Below are 17399 nucleotides of genomic sequence, written 5' to 3' on the forward strand. Positions count from 1 at the left end.
AGTTCTGAGTCGCTTCTCTTCCTATACAAGCAGTCCGGGATAGAAATAGCAGTCAAGAACGCCAAACTCAGTGGTCTGTGCCAGTCGGCGTCGGCCTCACGGCGCGCGCTACGCCAGATCATGTGATTATCGACGAATCACTGTGTTCAGCGTGACTTGGAACATTGTCCTACACTGTCACACCGTAAATGCTCGCGTACAGCTCCTTGCAGTATATCCTTCACGAACGATCATGTTCTACGGAACCAGGCAGACTATCAAGATCAACATAAATGAAACAATGTTGCCATGCGATTCGAGGAGGTTCTGCCATTGGCAATCGCAATCGGGTGAACCCCCTGAACAGGGAGGACCCGCCGTTGGAGAGCAACCTGTTTACGGCGATAACACGAAGTATAATTCACTAATAACAGGGGTCACGTCTCAATGCTTGAAAGAACGTCATAGGGACGCGTTGTCCCGCTCCGAACTGTCAAGTGGAAGCATGTGCCGAGTTTGCACGTCCATATGCCAAGATTAGATCGCAAGCTTCAACGGGATTATTAATGACCGCCTTACGCGCGACTGCGAAACACAAAACAATAGCCGCCAATAGGGTGATGCACGATTGAAATAGACAGGCATTTCTCTGTGTGTTGCCGACGATCAGATTAATCGTCAATCGAAGAAACTTCCAGCGTGTCAAGAGCGAACGGCTGGGGGAAACAGGCAGCCATCATCGATAGCGACGGCGTTGATGCCCTATTGGAGACCAGCGGGCCGCAGACGATGTTCATAAGCCCAGTATGGGCGTATGTGCACGCGACGTGAGGGCAGCGAGCCACGGATTACAACAAGTCGCATGTTCTGATCATCAATTGAGGCACAGATACTGTGCGGGAGCGAAAACAAGACCTCGGTGAGATCATCGGCCACCGGCATCCAAACACGAGGTGGGAAGATATAAGGCCGGCGGTGGGTGCGGCCTCGCGCGGCAAAGGAGGGCAGAGACAACTGAATTGCGCCAGTGATCGGTAGCTGGCGCAGGGAGCATTCTCGCTTTTGGTCCCCGTTGTCGGAAAATCGCAACAGAGGGCCGACAACAAGAGATAGACTGTAATAGCATGTGTCGTAACGACCCGAGGACGAGTCTATTCCAGGTCATTATTGTCAAACAATCTAGATCTGGACTTACAGGAACCGACAGGGGCAACAACCAAGGATCCGATCGTAATATTCACGAGGAAGCCTCGAAATCGAGAAATACGGCGGTCCGTGGTATGGCAGCGAAAACAAGGTGATGGATAGACCGATGATGGAGCAGCGACAAAATAGTAGCGCGGTCAGGTACGGTCCAGGCTCTAGCGTGGATTCTTCTTCAAACCCATCTTAGATGAGCCGGGATGCCTTGGAATAGCATCAGAGAGACCGGAATTTCATATCGTTGAACTCTCATGGCCCTGTGACCAACGGTGGAAGCTGTTGCGCACGGAATCAGTAGATGATATCGCCTGCAGCAGTGAGGTACAATCCTCGGACGAGGGCAAGCAGATATTATTATGCTGCATACTCGATCGTTCAAAGCATGTGTCCTTGCACAAGTTGAGACTTTGAGGGGTTAAAGGCTTGAAGACAAGTGCCCAGGACTGCGGCGGGCATGCGGAACCAGTTGGCATTGTTCCCGATTTGGCAGTCACGCCGGTGACGCAGCGTGATGGGCGCGCAGAACATCGTCCGGCTTTGTTCCTCCTGCGTGTGGTGACCTGCATAGAACGCGTATTGTACTCCTGCCGAGCAGAAAAAGATGCACACAGCACATGAGTGCCCCGTTCCGTTCCTGATTATCACCGCTCCCTCCATCTTGTTCCTGGTCATTCAATCCGGCTACAGTCGCAGGCACGACACCAGCGCCGGCCGTACTTAAGCCTTCTGTCTTTCCTCGGGGCTTTCCCTCAGCTAGCAGTTGTGGGCTCCTCCACGCCGTCGGTCTCACAGGTCTCAGAGCTCTTACAATCCGAGCAGCCATGGTCGCGTTCATCAAGCTCTTCGTGTCGTCTTTGCTGCTGGCCTCGTCGGCGTATGCTGGTCCCGTTCGTTCCGTGGAGAGCGCGTTAGTGTTTCCCCCGGTCATCAACAAGGGATTGTTATGCAAAATTCCAATCCTCAGGGCCATCCTCTGTCCTCGGGATAGCACCCAGACAGTCTCCGTCTCGACCCCGCTCGGCTCTGCCACGGGCGTCATGGACACCACCACTGCAGCTCGCTATTCAGTCAAGTATGGATCGGCGAGCAGGTGGAAATCCTCTTCGGTGGTAACTACATGGGCGCTTCCGTATGTCGTGGTTTCACATATGCCATCTGGCTTGTTGCTGAACTGTAGCAATTAGAAATGGGAACACCGACCCCTCTTCAACGCCGCTCGGATGCCCTCAGTCAGACGCTGATGCATCCAGCTACTCGGAGGATTGCCTGTCGATGATTCTCTATGTACCGACCTCTGCGTTGACCACTAAGAATCTACCGGTTATGATGTGGTATGTCGCGTGGCTCATTGATGTGTACGAACCTAATTATATGGCGCAGGATCCACGGTGGATCATTCGTCGCTGGTTCAGCTACCAATCAGGGCCTGGACGGATCTCAACTCGCGGCTGCGACGAACTCGATCGTTGCTGTTGTCCAATACCGTCTTGGCGCTCTTGGTTTCATGGCTCCGTCGGGGGCCACGAACCTCGCTGTCGGCGATGTCATCACGTCCCTCAAATTCTTGCAGAAGATTGTACCCAGCTTCGGCGGCAGCGCTTCGAAAATCACCCTCGCTGGCCAGAGTTCTGGCGCGAATATGATTCGAGCTTTGCTTGCTGTACCCTCTGCATCGTCGTTATTCACGCAAGCCATCATCCAGTCCGATCCTATGGTAAGCGGTTTCTTACCAGTATCGCGTGCCCGTGGCTCATAAGCGTGGTCTAGGACTATGGCTTCCTGTCGACGACTACTCAGTCTGAGATGCAGAGCTACTTCAACGGTCTGCTTCCTTGTGCTGCTTCCAACACAACGTGCCTCAACGCGCTAAGCTTGGACACGATTTTGGATGCTCAAGGAAACTTGATGGACGATGCCTCGAGCATTGGGGATGGATCTGCAGGCATAGCAGAACCTATCCGTCCGGTCCGCGATGGCTCCCTTATTACGTCCCCCTTGGACTCCACGGCTGCCTTCCCCTCTCAGTCGAAGAACATACTCATATCGACCGTTCTGAACGAGGCTGCGTTCACCATCTACGGCAACTTCCAGGACCCTGTCCCTGAAGACGAATTTGACCTGGTCCTCTCTGGCACTTTCGACGAGACCCAGACGAATGATATCATCGATTCTCAAAAATACGCCGTCCCTGCAGGTGTCGCACAGAGCACCGTCGATGCCCGCACGCAACTAGAAACCCTCGGCACGGATTATATCTGGAAATGTTCCAGCTGGACGTTCGCTCGCAACTGGGTGTCTGCCGGTGGCAAGGCGTTTGTTGGTCTGTACAACGTCGGCGCGTCGTATCCAGGCAACTCCGACGTGAGTTTCTGCACGGAACCCGGAGTCGTCTGCCACCAGGACGACATCGAGATAGTGGTGAGTCCTGCTCGCATGTCCCGGACCTTATGAATACAATACTGACCTTGCCCTCTGCAGTTCGGAACCGTGCCTTCGCCCACGTCTGCTCAGTCCGCATTGATAAAGGAAATGCAAGCTCGCTACAAGGCATTCCTCAACAACGGCAACCCTAACGTCTCTGGCTACGAGACGTGGACGGCCGCTGGCACCAGCGACGTCCACGCCAAGAATCTCGGCGCCACTGGTGAAGCTGAGGTCGGCAACTGCGATCCTAGCTACTGGGGCGAGGCCGTCCAATATGACTACCAAGTCTTCGGCATTTAGATCTCATACTCGTAATCTTCCGGTCCCATTCGCCACGACTCGCAACTCTACGCACTCAAGATATTTACACCCTTTTTCTTATAATTTTGTGACCGCCTCACGAGGAATTGATGATTATTCTTCACACCTTAGGCCCTCCTAATAATCTTATCTCCTTCGCGCTCTTCCACGTTGTAGCCTGACCTTTGCCTCTGTATTGTTAGGATTACTATGCTGTGTGGTATACGTCTGCCGATGGCCCTAGTGTTAGTACACGATGCAATGTAGCGATGACTTCTACCATGAACTCGAGAATATATCCTCCTTTCCGTCGACCGAATAATGAACGCCCGACTGTCTCAATAGCATGGATCGATGTTTCAAATCTCAGGTTTCGGATGCTTAAGGAGAACGCCAAATGTGCAGTTAGTTGCTCGTGGCCATGGGAACCCTCTTCAGTGATACCGGGCGCCCGGCCGAGTTCCGAGCCGATCCGGGGTAAACCTGGGGTAAGGAGCACAACTGGAGCACACCGTCGTCCCCAGATCGAGGCTGACCGACCATGCGCCCATTCTCCTCGCTCAGACTGCTTTCTCGTCGGAATGTTTCCCTCAACCTTTCTCGAACCGCAGGACAACGTCGACACGCCTCGTTCTACAACACCGACATCGCTGGGTTGACGGAGGAACAAGATGAGGTTGGTTCATGTTCCCGATTGCGGGCCATGGATGCTTATATCGAACTTAAGTTTCGAAATGCGGTGGAAGAGTTTGCGCAGCGAGAAGTTGCTCCGAGGGCGGCTGACATTGACCGGAGTAACAACTTCCCCTCGGTGAGCGAGTCTCCACCCCCACCCTCGATTACTCAGGTGTCGACGCGTCCGACAGGATCTCTGGGAGAAATTAGGATCCATGGGACTTCTTGGGGTGACCGTTTCAGAGGAATACGGAGGCCTTGCCTCAGGATATCTCCAGCATACGCTAGCTATGGAGTCGCTGTCCCGAGCGTCAGGATCGGTCGCCCTTTCCTATGGCGCACATTCGAACCTTTGTGTCAATCAGATACACAGGCACGGTACGAAGGAGCAAAAGGCGAAATATCTGCCGGATCTTGTCAGTGGCAAGAAAGTAGGGGCGTTGGCTATGAGCGAGCCGGGAAGCGGAAGCGATGTCGTGAGCATGAAGCTCAGAGCAGACAAGGTGGAGGGAGGCTGGAGACTTAACGGCAATAAATTCTGGTGAGACGATCCGAGCGCTTACCTTGCTTATTGCTCACTTCTTTCCTATCAGGATTACCAATGGACCTTCTGCGTCAACTCTAGTAGTCTACGCGAAGTCCTCCCCGGAAAAGGCGTCGAAGGGTATAACGGCCTTCATTATTGAAAAGGGGTTCCCAGGGTTCTCTACGCACCAGAAGCTTGACAAATTCGGAATGAGGGGCAGTGATACCTGCGAACTCGTCTTCGAGAATTGCGAAGTTCCTGACGGTATGGTGTTCTCATGACTCTTTTATCGCACTCATTGACGGAATGGATTGTTTCTACGTAGAGAATGTCCTTGGTCAAGTTGATCGCGGCGCGGCTGTTCTCATGTCAGGACTTGATCTAGAGCGGCTTGTTCTCAGCGGTGGGCCCCTTGGGTTAGTGCACCAGTCGATTGCTGCAATGCGATTCTGATAGGTTTTAGCCTCATGCAATCTGCCTTCGACTATGCCGTTGAATACGTCCATGAACGCAAGCAATTCGGACAACCGGTAGGCACCTTCCAATTAATGCAAGGTCAGTACACTTTCTTGTCCTTCCTCAGGTGTAATTATATGTCGCATCCAGCCAAGATCGCAGATATGTATACCAAGTTGAATGCAAGTCGTTCTTATGTCTATGCAGTAGCACGTGCATGTGACAATGGCAAGATCAGCCGGAGAGTATGTTTGACGTTTCGTGTTATGAAGTGACAAAGCAAGTTAATAATCGAGTATTACAGGACTGCGCGGGTGCTATCTTGTACTCGACCGAGAAGGCCGTGGAGGTCGCCTTAGAAGGTATGCAATGCCTTGGAGGAAACGGGTACATCAATGGTACGCATGGCGTTCTGCCACTCATTTCCCGGATGCTCAGTATACTCTTTTGCATAGATTACCCTATGGGTCGTATACTGCGGGATTCTCGTCTGTATACTGTCGGCGCCGGGACACAAGAGATTAGGCGCATGCTAATCGGTAGGGAGTTCAACCAAGAGCTGCGATGAGGTAGCAGATACTGTACATTGAATCACATATATGTGCGAGGGATATTAACTGATGTCTGACCTGAATGACTTGACATCGCGAAATCACGGTTACGTCTAGTGTGTTATTACAATGGGTGGAACGTGTAAGAAATCAGTGTGAATAAGAGACCAGTATTTGCAACTACTCTGCGCCATCCTCGACAATAGGAGCATGCAGTGGCAAAGGCGGCTGCGATACATCAGGACGGGCTGTCGATGTCCACCGTAGTGTAGATGCTGCCGCATGAGCACCCCTGTGTAACCACCGTCGAAAGTGACCTGCTTCTGTACTAACGACCTCTCCGGCAAGAAGATGGGCGTCATCCGCTCTTCTCGTTTGTTCGTCTGAGTTCTGTTCTCTCGGTCCATGGGTTCCTGATGACATGCGGGAGGTTGGAGCTATAGCAGATATGGGTGTATTTTTGTGCTTTTCCAACCAGCTGTCAAGGTGTTCGTTGAGCCTCCGGATCGATGCCTGGTCTTCTGAGGCAAGATCTTGCCAACGAAGGTCATTGTACAGCCCTGGACAGCCTCTACCATCCTGATATCCTGCGGCGATCGCTACCAAAAATGGCAAAGCGGGTGAAGATATTTCGCGATGTCGTCTCTCAAAGTCGTCCAGCGCGGCGCAAGGGATAGTAGCGATCTCTCTGTTGTGCGGCTCAAGAGCAGGCCGCATATGACGTTCGATGAGCGCGAGGAAGCTGCTCATCGTCTCCGTGGCACATTGCTCGAAGTCTTCTTGTACTCGTTCATCGACTGCATTGCAGAAGCGAACAAGAACGTCCGTCACTTCCCAGAATATGCGCTGTGCCCCTGGCCCAAAAGACCTGTCGCCAAGGGCGATGGTACGTTCCATGAGTCCGATCAACTCCGATGTTGTGCATTCTGTAGAGGTATCATCGATTCGTCAAAAGCCATGAGCGCAAGACGACGGTTCACTGACCAATGTTCTGTATGTCTGGAGGTATGGTGACGTGCAGGTAGGCTAGAACGAGTTCCGTGCCTTCGGACATTGCTGCAGATTGACGGACTTCAGCAGAACTTCGGGTCGAACGCCACAGTATCCGTACGAGAGTTTCACAGTAGGCAGCTCGTAACCGCGCTTGAGAATCTGCAAGCAGATTCATGATTGATAGAGATGTGGTGTAGAGTAGTCGGAGGTTGTTTTCGCTGAACGGGCCATGATCGTGAAGCATCTCGTAAGCAGCGCCCTCCGTGTCATGGGAAGCGTTGCTGCTGTTCTCCGATGGTATGATGAATCGAGCGGCGTCACATCTCCGTATCACGGAAGCGAGCATATTGAACATGAGGCCGAACTCCGTAGGACTCAGTGGGGCTAGTCGTAGCCCGAGGGCGGGGTTTAAGTGCTGCTCGACTGCCTGCCTGATATTCGGGTGAGTCTGAAAGGCACCGACCAGCTCGTTTTGCATCATGTCGAGGAAAGGTACGGATTTGCGAGTGCCGAGGTCTAAGTATTCCGAGATCGCCATCCAATACGACCCCAACCTAATCCGAGACTCGTCTGCAAACGAGGACGTCCAAGATTTGGGAGCGGGGGAAGAGGAAGCGCGGCCAGCGCTACGCGGTAGCGGAGTTCCCGGTAACGCGGCAACACATTTTGAGGCAATTTCCGCTTCTACTTCCTCGTGTGACGCCATCCAGAGGAGTGAACGACATTGCCATGCCGCGCTGCGCACTGGATCTTGTCCGAAGGAAGTTAGGCCAAGATCGCGGTGAGCCCACGCGTCGGGAACTTGAAGGTCCCAAAGGCTATCTGGCAATTTCTTGTAGAACCATTCAATAGCAAGGAAGAGGCGAGCCAGCGGTTTCCACCGTCTCGAAGCAGCCTGTAGGTCGTAATAGAGTGTCAACATCCCGCGGCAGCAAGGATCAAGCAGGCCCCGGAAGGATAACAGAAGTAACCATCCTAAAGGTGTCTTGTACGGGCAGCTCTCGATGAAGAGGGAGAGGCTAACAGCCAGTAAAGCCGCGAAAACTGTGATGGCGATGCCAACCGATGTCGTGACGGCGACGGTATGATTGATAGGCCATAGCAAGGTGATCAATCCACCAAAGAAGAGGACTACGGCGGTCTGCATGAGGGTTTGAAGGGATGTGACAACGTTGGGCACTCGCCAGCGCAACAACGCCGCATAACGATATTGACGTAAATGAACAGCATGTTGGACTGGAGAGACCGTGGTCCACAAGAGATACTCCCGAAGCCACTGTTTTGCGAATGTCCCAAGAAGGGCAGATGCAAGGGAGATGACGAGGCTGAAGAACCATAGGGAGCAAATAACCACGATGGATGATTGGGGTTTGAATGATTCTGGAGAGGCATCGGTGGGAATCGCGGGTAGGCTTTCGGATATGTTAGCGAGCTGGTTGGATATTGTCATGAGGATCCGCGTTGAGATTTCATCGTTATCGACTTTGAGTTGCTCATATACAGGAGCAAGGAATGTGACGAGCACCACGGAAAAGAGGCCGGCCTGAAACACGAACAGCCATCAATGAACGCTCGCAGAAAAAAGTACAAACAGCTCACGAAGACCAGCAACGTATCAATGTCACCAGTGAAACCCAGGATCATAGCTTTGTCATGCTCTTTGAGCCGCGAGTGTATGTACACCCACCCATCTCCATCGGGCTCTGGCCTTCGTCCCTACGCAAAACTCTCAGTTCCGACGTACAAGCTTCAATCTTCTTACAAGCCGAACCTCATTGCTCTCCCCCCGTTTCGAGGTGCCTTCCGGTTGATAGAGAGACTCGTGCAACCCATTCCCCAATATTGCACGCATTTGCGAGAACTTTTGACTGGCTTGTGAGGTCTGATCGTGGTGATTTGAGCAAAGGTCAGCGATGTCAAGCAGAACAGACGAAAACTTACCGAAGTTGACGTCGTCTCTCTCCGCTTTCCGGGTTTCATGTTTCTACCTGGAGCGAAGTAGGCCCGACAGGCAACGATCAAGGAAAACGGCAAAACAACGACAGAGGTGCCCAACACGGGTGCGGGTCAAGATGGTTTGCTGACCCAACTCGTATATATAGGCCCCAAGTGTTCGATGGCCCGAAGATCACGGCGCCGTGAAGCATGACGGAGAAGCGATACTGAGGCGCTTGTTCTGCTCGTTTTCGCCAAGCGAATGCCAAATCTCTGCACCGATCAACTGATCACGGAGGAGTAGCTCAGGCCGGCAAACACGGATGTCCCACTACCATAAAGGCGAGTTCTGCCACATTCTGCCAGAGCGCAGCTGAAGGTCAGCGAATGTTGCTGAGTATAAGCATCGGTGCTATCGGCTGCTTTGCTGCGTGCGGAGAAAGATGGAGTCGGGTTGTACAGTTCCTGAGGCTGTGTGCAAGTTGACCAAGGTTGACAGTGGCTGAGATCCCTACATTGCACCGGGTTATCCTGTAAGAATCAAAAACGTCACCGGCTGTTCCATCAGCGGGTAGCATCGCCCTTATGGTGCCTTTGCATGAGAGAAACTTCGCCGTGTTATGGCTTTTCAATTTGAGTCTTGTAACGGCAAACTAATGGAGTCAATCCACAACCTTCTCACGGTCAGTTTCCACTCAGTCATACCGTCCCCTGAGTGATCGTACGCGTACCCTTCTGGCTTGGTCTCCGCCTCTGCCCCGTCTTCCTTTAGGCCTGTCGGTGCGCCTGCATAATATTGTGCGCTACTACCTCAGCAATCACTGTAGAGCTCGGGACTCCACACCAGCTGATAATCGGCGCTGGCTGCGTGGGACGGATAAGCCCTTCGACTCATGGCAACTTCCTTCGCGGCGTACGCATCCCAATTCCTCAACAGGCAGAACCCCGGGTCGAGCATTGAATCATCCCAGCCGCTCTTCTACTCGTTCTCTACTGAAGCTGGCTCCCGCACCGGGCACAGTGCTGACGCAGACCTTGACGACCTCGACGACCCGCATTTACGAGCAAGCGACGTGAGTGCAGAAGTGTTTCCAGGCTCTGAATCAGCTCAGCGCATGCAACAGATGAGTCATGCCTCGACAACTCGCGGATATGGGATGGATTACGCGGACGACGACGATCCCTATCTTCGCTTAGACGAAGAGGAGCAACAGCCGTCCGAGCCATTGCTGGCTTCTGGAACGGGAGGCTGGTTGGCTCACCACACGATGATGCGTTCGCCATCTCCGGACCCATCCTCTATCGAATCACGCAGTCCGAGCCCTAGTCCACCTATGCACCCGACATCTAATCCCCCGCTCCAAGCACCCCCACCTACTCTGACCCACATCTCCCTGACCGAGTCTTTACTCCCCCGGGATGGAGCGCATATATTCTCTCTCCCGGATCCCCGGCATCTACCTCGCGGTCGGCGCAAATACCACGACTCCATATGGACATCGGTATGGTGCGCTGCATTGGGGCTCATCGCCTTCTTCGCCTTGCTTGTACTTCTCCTCACACATCAACCAAAGAGGAAGCCTGTGTCATTACCATATACAACGCTCCTGCACACCGTTCCGCTGCTCACGATCCTGACGTTCCTCAGCGCGGGCGCGGCGTACGCACATGTATTCCTCCTGCGACTGTTCGTGCGCCCTGTGATGATTGCTACGAGTGTCTTCATACCCGCAACACTCTTCATTTCAGCTCTTTGGGCTTTCATCGGCAGCTTCATGTGGGATGCGAACACGGAGCCGACGTGGGGAGAAACGGTTGGATTACGCCTGTTCGCACTCGTCCCCCTCATACTATCCCTTCTCACTGCACGACGCCTGCTTGATTTGCCACGGGATATCCACACGGCCTCGGCGCTCTTGACGCTTACCACCAAGATCCTCATTCAGAACCCCCTACTGCTCGCGCTCAGCCCAACAATCCTACTTGCGGCCTTGCTCGCATCATTGCCGTTCCTCACTCTGGTCTTTCGTCTACTGCTTATCGGATATACCACGCCGCTGCATGGGAATGAAGGCGCCTTCGAGTGGCATGTGAGGGGTTGGGCGAACTGGGCAATCGCGGGTACGGTCGGGGTGTGGTTGTGGAGCTGGGCCGTAGCGCGGGGTGTGCTGAGGGTGACGGCTGCGGGTGTCATTGGGTCATGGTATTATATGGAGTAAGTGCCCGTAGATCGTTCACCCAACATATAGCTGATTTTCCCTTCAGTTATGATGCTCCGCCGCCTCAACCTACTTCAACCCATACCATACACGCCGCGCTCACTCGCGCGACGCAGCCTTCTCTCGGAACTATCGTGCTCTCGTCGCTTATACTCACGTCCATCCGCATGCTCAGTCTCTCAACGGCCCTCTTCCGGGCGCTACCGTCCTATCTACCTTTGGTAATGCGACCATACGCACAGCCCATCTGCGTAGCACTGGCGCTTGCAATTACCAAGCTGGAGGTCAAGCTCCGCACAAGTACTTTAAGCACACATGCGCTGATATACGTTGGCCTGACGGGAGATCCGTTCTGGAACGCTGCCAGGAAGGCGCGCGAAGTGACAGCCAGGGTAGAAGGCCAAAGTGAGGGCAAGTACAAGCGCAAGTTTAAGACCGAACGTGAGTGTTTCTGCTGAAGCTGCTGGCTCCTCCTCGACGTCGACGTTCACTCATGCACGTTGCTTAGCTCCTTTGACTTTGTTGACCGTTGCCCCGCTGACCCTCACGTTCCCCTTCTCGCTGGCAACGTACCTCTTCGTTGCCCATACGCTCAACGCTCCGGAGCAAGCACTCGGTGCCTCTGTGCTTGCAGGGGGTGTCACTGCTATCGTTGGCTTGTTTTGCATTGGCCTCATCAAAGATACGTAAGTACAATACCATGGCGGTGTTATCGCGGTTTTGACCCCGTTTTGTTAGTTCCGACACACTTTACCTTTGCTATTGCCTTGACAAGGACTCTGGAGGGCGACGCCGCGACGAGGTGTTTGACGCCGTAAGTGCTTTAGTGTCGAATGTGCGCGTCTGTCTCACGGCATGCTATCTGATAGTTCGAATACGAAACCCGTCAACCGACACCCCGTGCGCATCAGCCACAAACTCCAGCACAGACCCTTTCGCGACAGCCTCATGAATCCATTCCCCATCGTACAGCGGCGCCATTGCAGCCTGCCCCACCATCGCCTCCACGTCATGCGTATCCGGACTATGATGAGGAGTCTGAGATCGGAAACTATCCTGATCTCCATGCCACCAGCTCGACATCGCATCGCAGCCTGGACAAATCCATGGGGCCGAGTTTCCGGCAGAACATGTTAGCGTCGTCGCCGGCGCATGGTGCTGGTGCCGCATCTGAGCACAGCGAAGGCGAGGGTTTCGGAGGGGACTCTCAGCTGTTCCCCGGATCGGACTTATTCTGAAGGAGACAGCGAAGCCAGCCAACGTAACGATCTTCGTCGTTTTAGGGCGCATTCACTTTCCGCGCATACATTAGTGATTCTGGAAATTAGTAGACGTTCTTGGTCCTCACGATATCTGTCCGGCATGTCTTCCTGTACATATTCTGTATCTATATTTAGCAATCACAAATGACATGCTTTGTCCATATTCGTTGGATGCAATTTATGCAAATAAGGCCAGTATTGTGCGTTGAGACAACTCATCGGACTAGAACCAACGGAGGGACGTGATATAAAGAACCATCCACAGACTAGCGGACGGGCAGACAGAATGCGGGCACCGAAACCCATTAATATTTCAGGTGATGATGATAGACAATTGTGACCGTCGCAAACGAACAAGTGGAAGCTAATGTTACGCACTCTCGGTGAACCAAACCTACCGCGTGGCCATAGCATACAACCCTTACTGACAGAATCTGATGCTGGATGATGTCAACGCCGACGGGCCACGGTCGACGAAAGCGGGGCACGGTGCAACTTCAATGCAAAAGTGTCACTCCCCAGATCTCGTAGTATTGCTCGTACTGGTACCATGACCTGATGATTTCCCGCCGTCCTTGTCGCAACAGGATCAGCGCCCAAGATAGAGGAAAACGGCGGGGACATGCATAGTGGAGAAGCAAACTATCGACTGCATTAAAGATAGCATACAGCTTTCGGATATGCATGTCTGCGGGGTGGTGGCGTGCATCGCCGACGAAAATATTAATGGCGGGCAACGGCGCGAGCTGCCGCACCGCCTGCGGTCGATATCGCGGCCACTGGCAGACATATAGGTGTCATGATGTTGTCACGTTGGCGTCACTGTTCATAGCAAGTTAATAGCGTCAGGATGCGCCGCTACGGTACGCCAACTTAGGAACACATGGCATCTGCGCATGCAGTCGGTATCTTCAGCGCCGTTATCGCACCGCTATATGGCTCTTCGCGGTTCCGTTAACAGTATAAAGCCTCGTGCAGGTGCTGTTGAAGCTACTCAATATGACCGAGTGTCGCGGACGAGCGCTTGAACCTTCTGCGCAACACGAGGCAGTCGGTTCCAGTCGGTTCTGGGCAAGAGCCAGGAAGGTGCAATGAAAGACGACTGAAGATCCGCGAGGCTCTCGGGACGCCAGTGAGATGTTGGTATGGGACGGCGCGGTGGGCAAGGGCGAGAGTGTCGAACGTGGCTGCCTCGAGGCAATTTGCGCAGGTCCAGAGGTTCTCCAGGGGGATTCGGGCCTGCACGGTGATTCAAGCATGATGACTAGCACTCGAGTGCGCCGATACGGTGCGTGCATTGCGTGCCAACGCGCCAGAAGAGCCTGATTATAGCGACCTGTGATGCATCTAGCGGTGCCTTCCCGGAAGCCGGTAAGTTACATGATGGTCCAAGTTCGGATAGCCCACATGTGCCGCAGGGAGCTAACTGGCTGAAATTCGGACGAGTTTCTACCACCATACCTCTGAGATTCAAACAAACCCGTTTGGAGCGAAGCCACGGTGACAATGACGGAACAAGCGCGTATGGAAAGTAAATTTGGTGATCTGTGGGCCGATGAAAGAACTCGCGAGAGCCGACGCTGCATCGTCACGGAATGATGTCAACAAGAGGAAGGGCGGTCATCCGTGCTATCCGTGCTGGTTTTGGCATGGTTATGACGGACGGAGCATGGTACCCGCCGCCGGTTGGGTTACTCTATCGATCTCTGACCATATGAGCCTGGCCGCAAGGCGGTTGGATATACTTGGTAGATACGCTTCCGCGGTCACTTCCGCTGTGGTCGTAGGCCGGGGGAAGATAACCAGGGCACATGTATGGGCCATTGAGGAATCCTGTCGGATGACGGCCGCCATGCTGAACAGACGATGACGCGAGGCAGGACGACCTGGGAAGATATCGCTCGCATTATCAGCCCGCAGCCGCTTTGCGCCCTGGCAGAGGATGACGCAGTCGCAGACGCAGCTTGAGTTGCTATGGGGGAGGCTGTGCTACATGTGTACCGCAGATGAAAGGGCCGATGAATTCTGCATCGCCACCGGCCATGGCCCCCGCCGCGGCCAACTCAAAACTCTCAAACCGCGCATGATTCCCTCGCTTGCTCCTATGTGACGCCAAAATGGCGCTCTGGCCGAACGGAAGGAGTCGGATTGCTGTCGGGATCCATGCGCCGTCGGAGCGATTGAGACAGGCGCCAAACTTCGTAGCACTCTCGGCACGCCGCTCGGGCCGCCTCGACCCGCTCGGCTGATGCGTTACGGTGCTAAGTACCAGGCGTCGGAGGAAAGGCGTGCGTGATTCAGGCCTTTGTGGTCCATCATGTGGAATCCCGTGGAATCGTCCCAACCGGCGTAAAATGCACCTTGTAATCAGATGCCCGCAAGCGGCGAGGCTCCCGGTGTGGTAAACGCAATGAACATCATGAGTATTCAAAGAATGTCCTGGAGGGTTCGAGGCATCTTCAATCGCAAGCAAATTGCATGACGAACAAACTGTCTTTCGTGTTCTGGCACCGAATGTCGCAAAAACTACGAGGGCGATCGGAGCAGCTTATCACGCATGATTCCAAATACAATTAATTGGAACTCTTCGTTCGAGATCTGACCTGTCTGACAGGACCAAGCACATGCACAAAGCGCTTCGACTGGGCCCCAGCGTCGAGTCATCGACGTCTCATTGAGTTCTTGAGGGCGCATTCCATCCTATGAGTGCTAACCGTCCTACCGTTGCAGAATAGGTGGAGTGGCATCGAATCTCAACGTGACCGTATAGTGGTGTATCCATCCTCCACTTCGTACAGATCGTCTTATGTTCTACACTGACATCAACGGCCGTCGTTCCTACTTCGTCTCCATTCCGTCAACCAATGAGAGAGCATCATAATGGGCGTCGCAGCCAAACCAAATCCAATGAGACAGCAAAATATATCTTGCGGGCGGCCGCCTCTTGGGCGGACCGAATGCAGCGTGAAGGGGGGGTAGCACATGATGTTGGGATGCGTGATGTGAATGTGAGGGGAAAACGTGAATGTGGAATACAAATGTAGGGGGCATGCAGGAATCGTCAAATGTCCGGAGCAAAAACGTGATTGCGATGCGAGCGATAGGTGAAAAATAAATGGTTCACGACAATCAGCTCTTGCATCTGCAAGTATGGGTCAACATCGGATCTAGCGAACTACGGATGGAAGGCGCTGACCATGATGCGTCATGATAACAGCGATTCAGTGGCAGAATCGTGAGCTTTCGTGATCAAGTCGATTGGCAGGCGTAAGCGAGCGTCCAATGATGGGGCGGTGACCGAGTGGGATGGATTATGTGCATAGTCAGCCATCGCGAGCTCGCGTCTGCCCTATTTTATGGCGCACAGTGCGCTGGGCGCGGAACAAGCGGTAGCGAAGGCGGAAAGACAACGCCCGGAATGCAACACGGAGCGATTGCGAGCAAGAAGGTCTGGCGAAACGGATCAGCAAAACGTATGCGGGCGAACAAAGACAGAAAACATACGTCGTTTCGTCTTGCTCTGGCTGTTGAGTCGATGGCTTCTCGTCCGACTCGTCCTGCTCGGATTTGGACTTCTTCGACTTGCGACGGAGATGACGACGCAGCTTCTTCTCGCTGAGCGCCTCCTCCTCATCGTCTTCGTTGGCAACGAACGACTGGGGCTCCTGAACGTAGGATCCGGTGGGTGTTATGGACTCGAAGAACGACTCGTGCCGCATATGGTGCAGTGGCGACTCGCGGTGGCCCTGCTGACCGGAGAAGTTGACTCTCGACGGAGACGCGGAATGCGTGTGGCCATGATCCGAGTAGTACGCGTCGGTGTAATAAGTCGAGTATCCCTTCGGCCGTGACCGGGCGGGGTTAGACGCGGAACGGGTGACGCGGGGAACAGGCGTCAAAGGCCTGGAGTGCGACAGCGATTGCGCGTATTCGCTGTCCGACGCGTCCGCATCTTCGTCGTTCTCGTCGAGGTCGTATGGCCCGGTGCGCGGGTATCCGCGTTCCCAGGCCGGGACGCGTTGACTCGTCGAGCGGCGCTTGGTTGGGGTGGTGGGGAGAGGAGGGAAGTGGCGGTAGTCGGGGTCGTGCAGGTCGCCCCGGTGGTCGACGTAAACCTCGCGCGTGGGCGAATGGGAAAGCGACGACGACGCGCCAGAAGAATACGATGAGCTCGCGACGGGGCCAGGGAGGTAGGCCGGGTCGAGCAACCGAGAAATGTCGGAACGCTTGGAGGAGGGCGCGTACTGCCCCTCCTTGTGGTGCGAGCCACCGGAGGGCCAGCGGACGAGCTCGAGTGAGTGGCGGGTCATGGGGGAGGAGGGAGGAGGAGTGGGTCTCGGAGAAAACTGGGGGGTAGTTATGGGTGGCTGGGAACCCAGAAAGGATTAGCCTGGGGAGGTTTGCTACGCGAGGCAAGGTGTTTTACTGCCGAAGTGTGACAGTGAGACGCGCGGTCACACGCTGGGACGGTGTGCGTATGCTACAGCAGCGGACAGGGGGAGGGGATGGCGATCCGCATCGCACCGTCAGCCGGCGGTTTATATACAGCTATCCACTACGGTCGCCCTTGCGAGAGCTCCGAATCAGCCGGGCTGAAAGGGCAAGAGAAGCCTGCGGCGATGAATCATGAAAGACTCCCAGATTACACTATCGCCTACTTCCTGCGTCAGCCTCGGCCCACCCGCACGAACACGATGCAGATAGATATCTTTCCGAACCAGCAAGATTTCCCCGCATGCCGATGACCTCTATCATCCTCCTGCCGTCCAGATATCATCCGCCTGCGGAGTTGATTTGCGTAATCCCCCCGTAACCTCATCATCCGCGCGCAGTGCGTCACGTTGGCGCTCCTCAGATACCAGGACGCCATCCTATT

General features: G+C 54.2%; 5 protein-coding genes across 5 annotated transcripts in view; 3 read left to right on the forward strand and 2 right to left on the reverse strand.

Annotated features, from left to right (window-relative positions):
- Positions 1-2003: 2003 nt before the first annotated feature.
- Positions 2004-3906, forward strand: PUNSTDRAFT_71263 (alpha/beta-hydrolase; the record flags this gene model as incomplete). The annotated part of the gene is made up of 5 exons (XM_007385340.1): positions 2004-2311; positions 2367-2513; positions 2563-2896; positions 2950-3600; positions 3661-3906. The coding sequence occupies 5 exons, from the start codon at positions 2004-2006 to the stop codon at positions 3904-3906; spliced, it is 1686 nt and encodes a 561-aa protein (XP_007385402.1).
- Positions 3907-4407: 501 nt separating this feature from the next.
- On the forward strand, positions 4408-6189 carry PUNSTDRAFT_89198 (acyl-CoA dehydrogenase NM domain-like protein). The gene is made up of 9 exons (XM_007385341.1): positions 4408-4582; positions 4634-4717; positions 4773-5122; positions 5175-5371; positions 5433-5523; positions 5571-5662; positions 5714-5808; positions 5868-5961; positions 6019-6189. The coding sequence occupies exons 1-9, from the start codon at positions 4448-4450 to the stop codon at positions 6129-6131; spliced, it is 1251 nt and encodes a 416-aa protein (XP_007385403.1). The 5' UTR covers positions 4408-4447; the 3' UTR covers positions 6132-6189.
- A 901-nt stretch (positions 6190-7090) lies between these two features.
- PUNSTDRAFT_135800 (uncharacterized protein) lies at positions 7091-9087 on the reverse strand (the record flags this gene model as incomplete). Its single annotated transcript, XM_007385342.1, has 4 exons — positions 7091-8650; positions 8707-8823; positions 8879-8989; positions 9049-9087. The coding sequence occupies 4 exons, from the start codon at positions 9085-9087 to the stop codon at positions 7091-7093; spliced, it is 1827 nt and encodes a 608-aa protein (XP_007385404.1).
- A 685-nt stretch (positions 9088-9772) lies between these two features.
- On the forward strand, positions 9773-12601 carry PUNSTDRAFT_53510 (uncharacterized protein). The gene is made up of 6 exons (XM_007385343.1): positions 9773-10115; positions 10167-11257; positions 11308-11702; positions 11770-11947; positions 12000-12075; positions 12131-12601. The coding sequence occupies exons 1-6, from the start codon at positions 9936-9938 to the stop codon at positions 12497-12499; spliced, it is 2289 nt and encodes a 762-aa protein (XP_007385405.1). The 5' UTR covers positions 9773-9935; the 3' UTR covers positions 12500-12601.
- Positions 12602-15498: 2897 nt separating this feature from the next.
- PUNSTDRAFT_53512 (uncharacterized protein) overlaps positions 15499-17399 on the reverse strand; it is a 2538-nt gene continuing 637 nt past the window's right edge. Inside the window, exons 2-4 of the mRNA XM_007385344.1 lie at positions 16028-16874; positions 15720-15973; positions 15499-15665 (exon numbers count right to left, since the gene is read on the reverse strand). Coding sequence (XP_007385406.1) covers positions 15847-15973; positions 16028-16833 — 933 coding nt within the window. The 5' untranslated portion in view covers positions 16834-16874 and the 3' untranslated portion in view covers positions 15499-15665; positions 15720-15846. The remainder of the gene's footprint in view (positions 15666-15719; positions 15974-16027; positions 16875-17399) is intronic.

Source organism: Punctularia strigosozonata, assembly GCF_000264995.1.
Source record: "Punctularia strigosozonata HHB-11173 SS5 unplaced genomic scaffold PUNSTscaffold_9, whole genome shotgun sequence".
NCBI classification, from domain to species: Eukaryota; Fungi; Basidiomycota; class Agaricomycetes; order Corticiales; family Punctulariaceae; genus Punctularia; species Punctularia strigosozonata.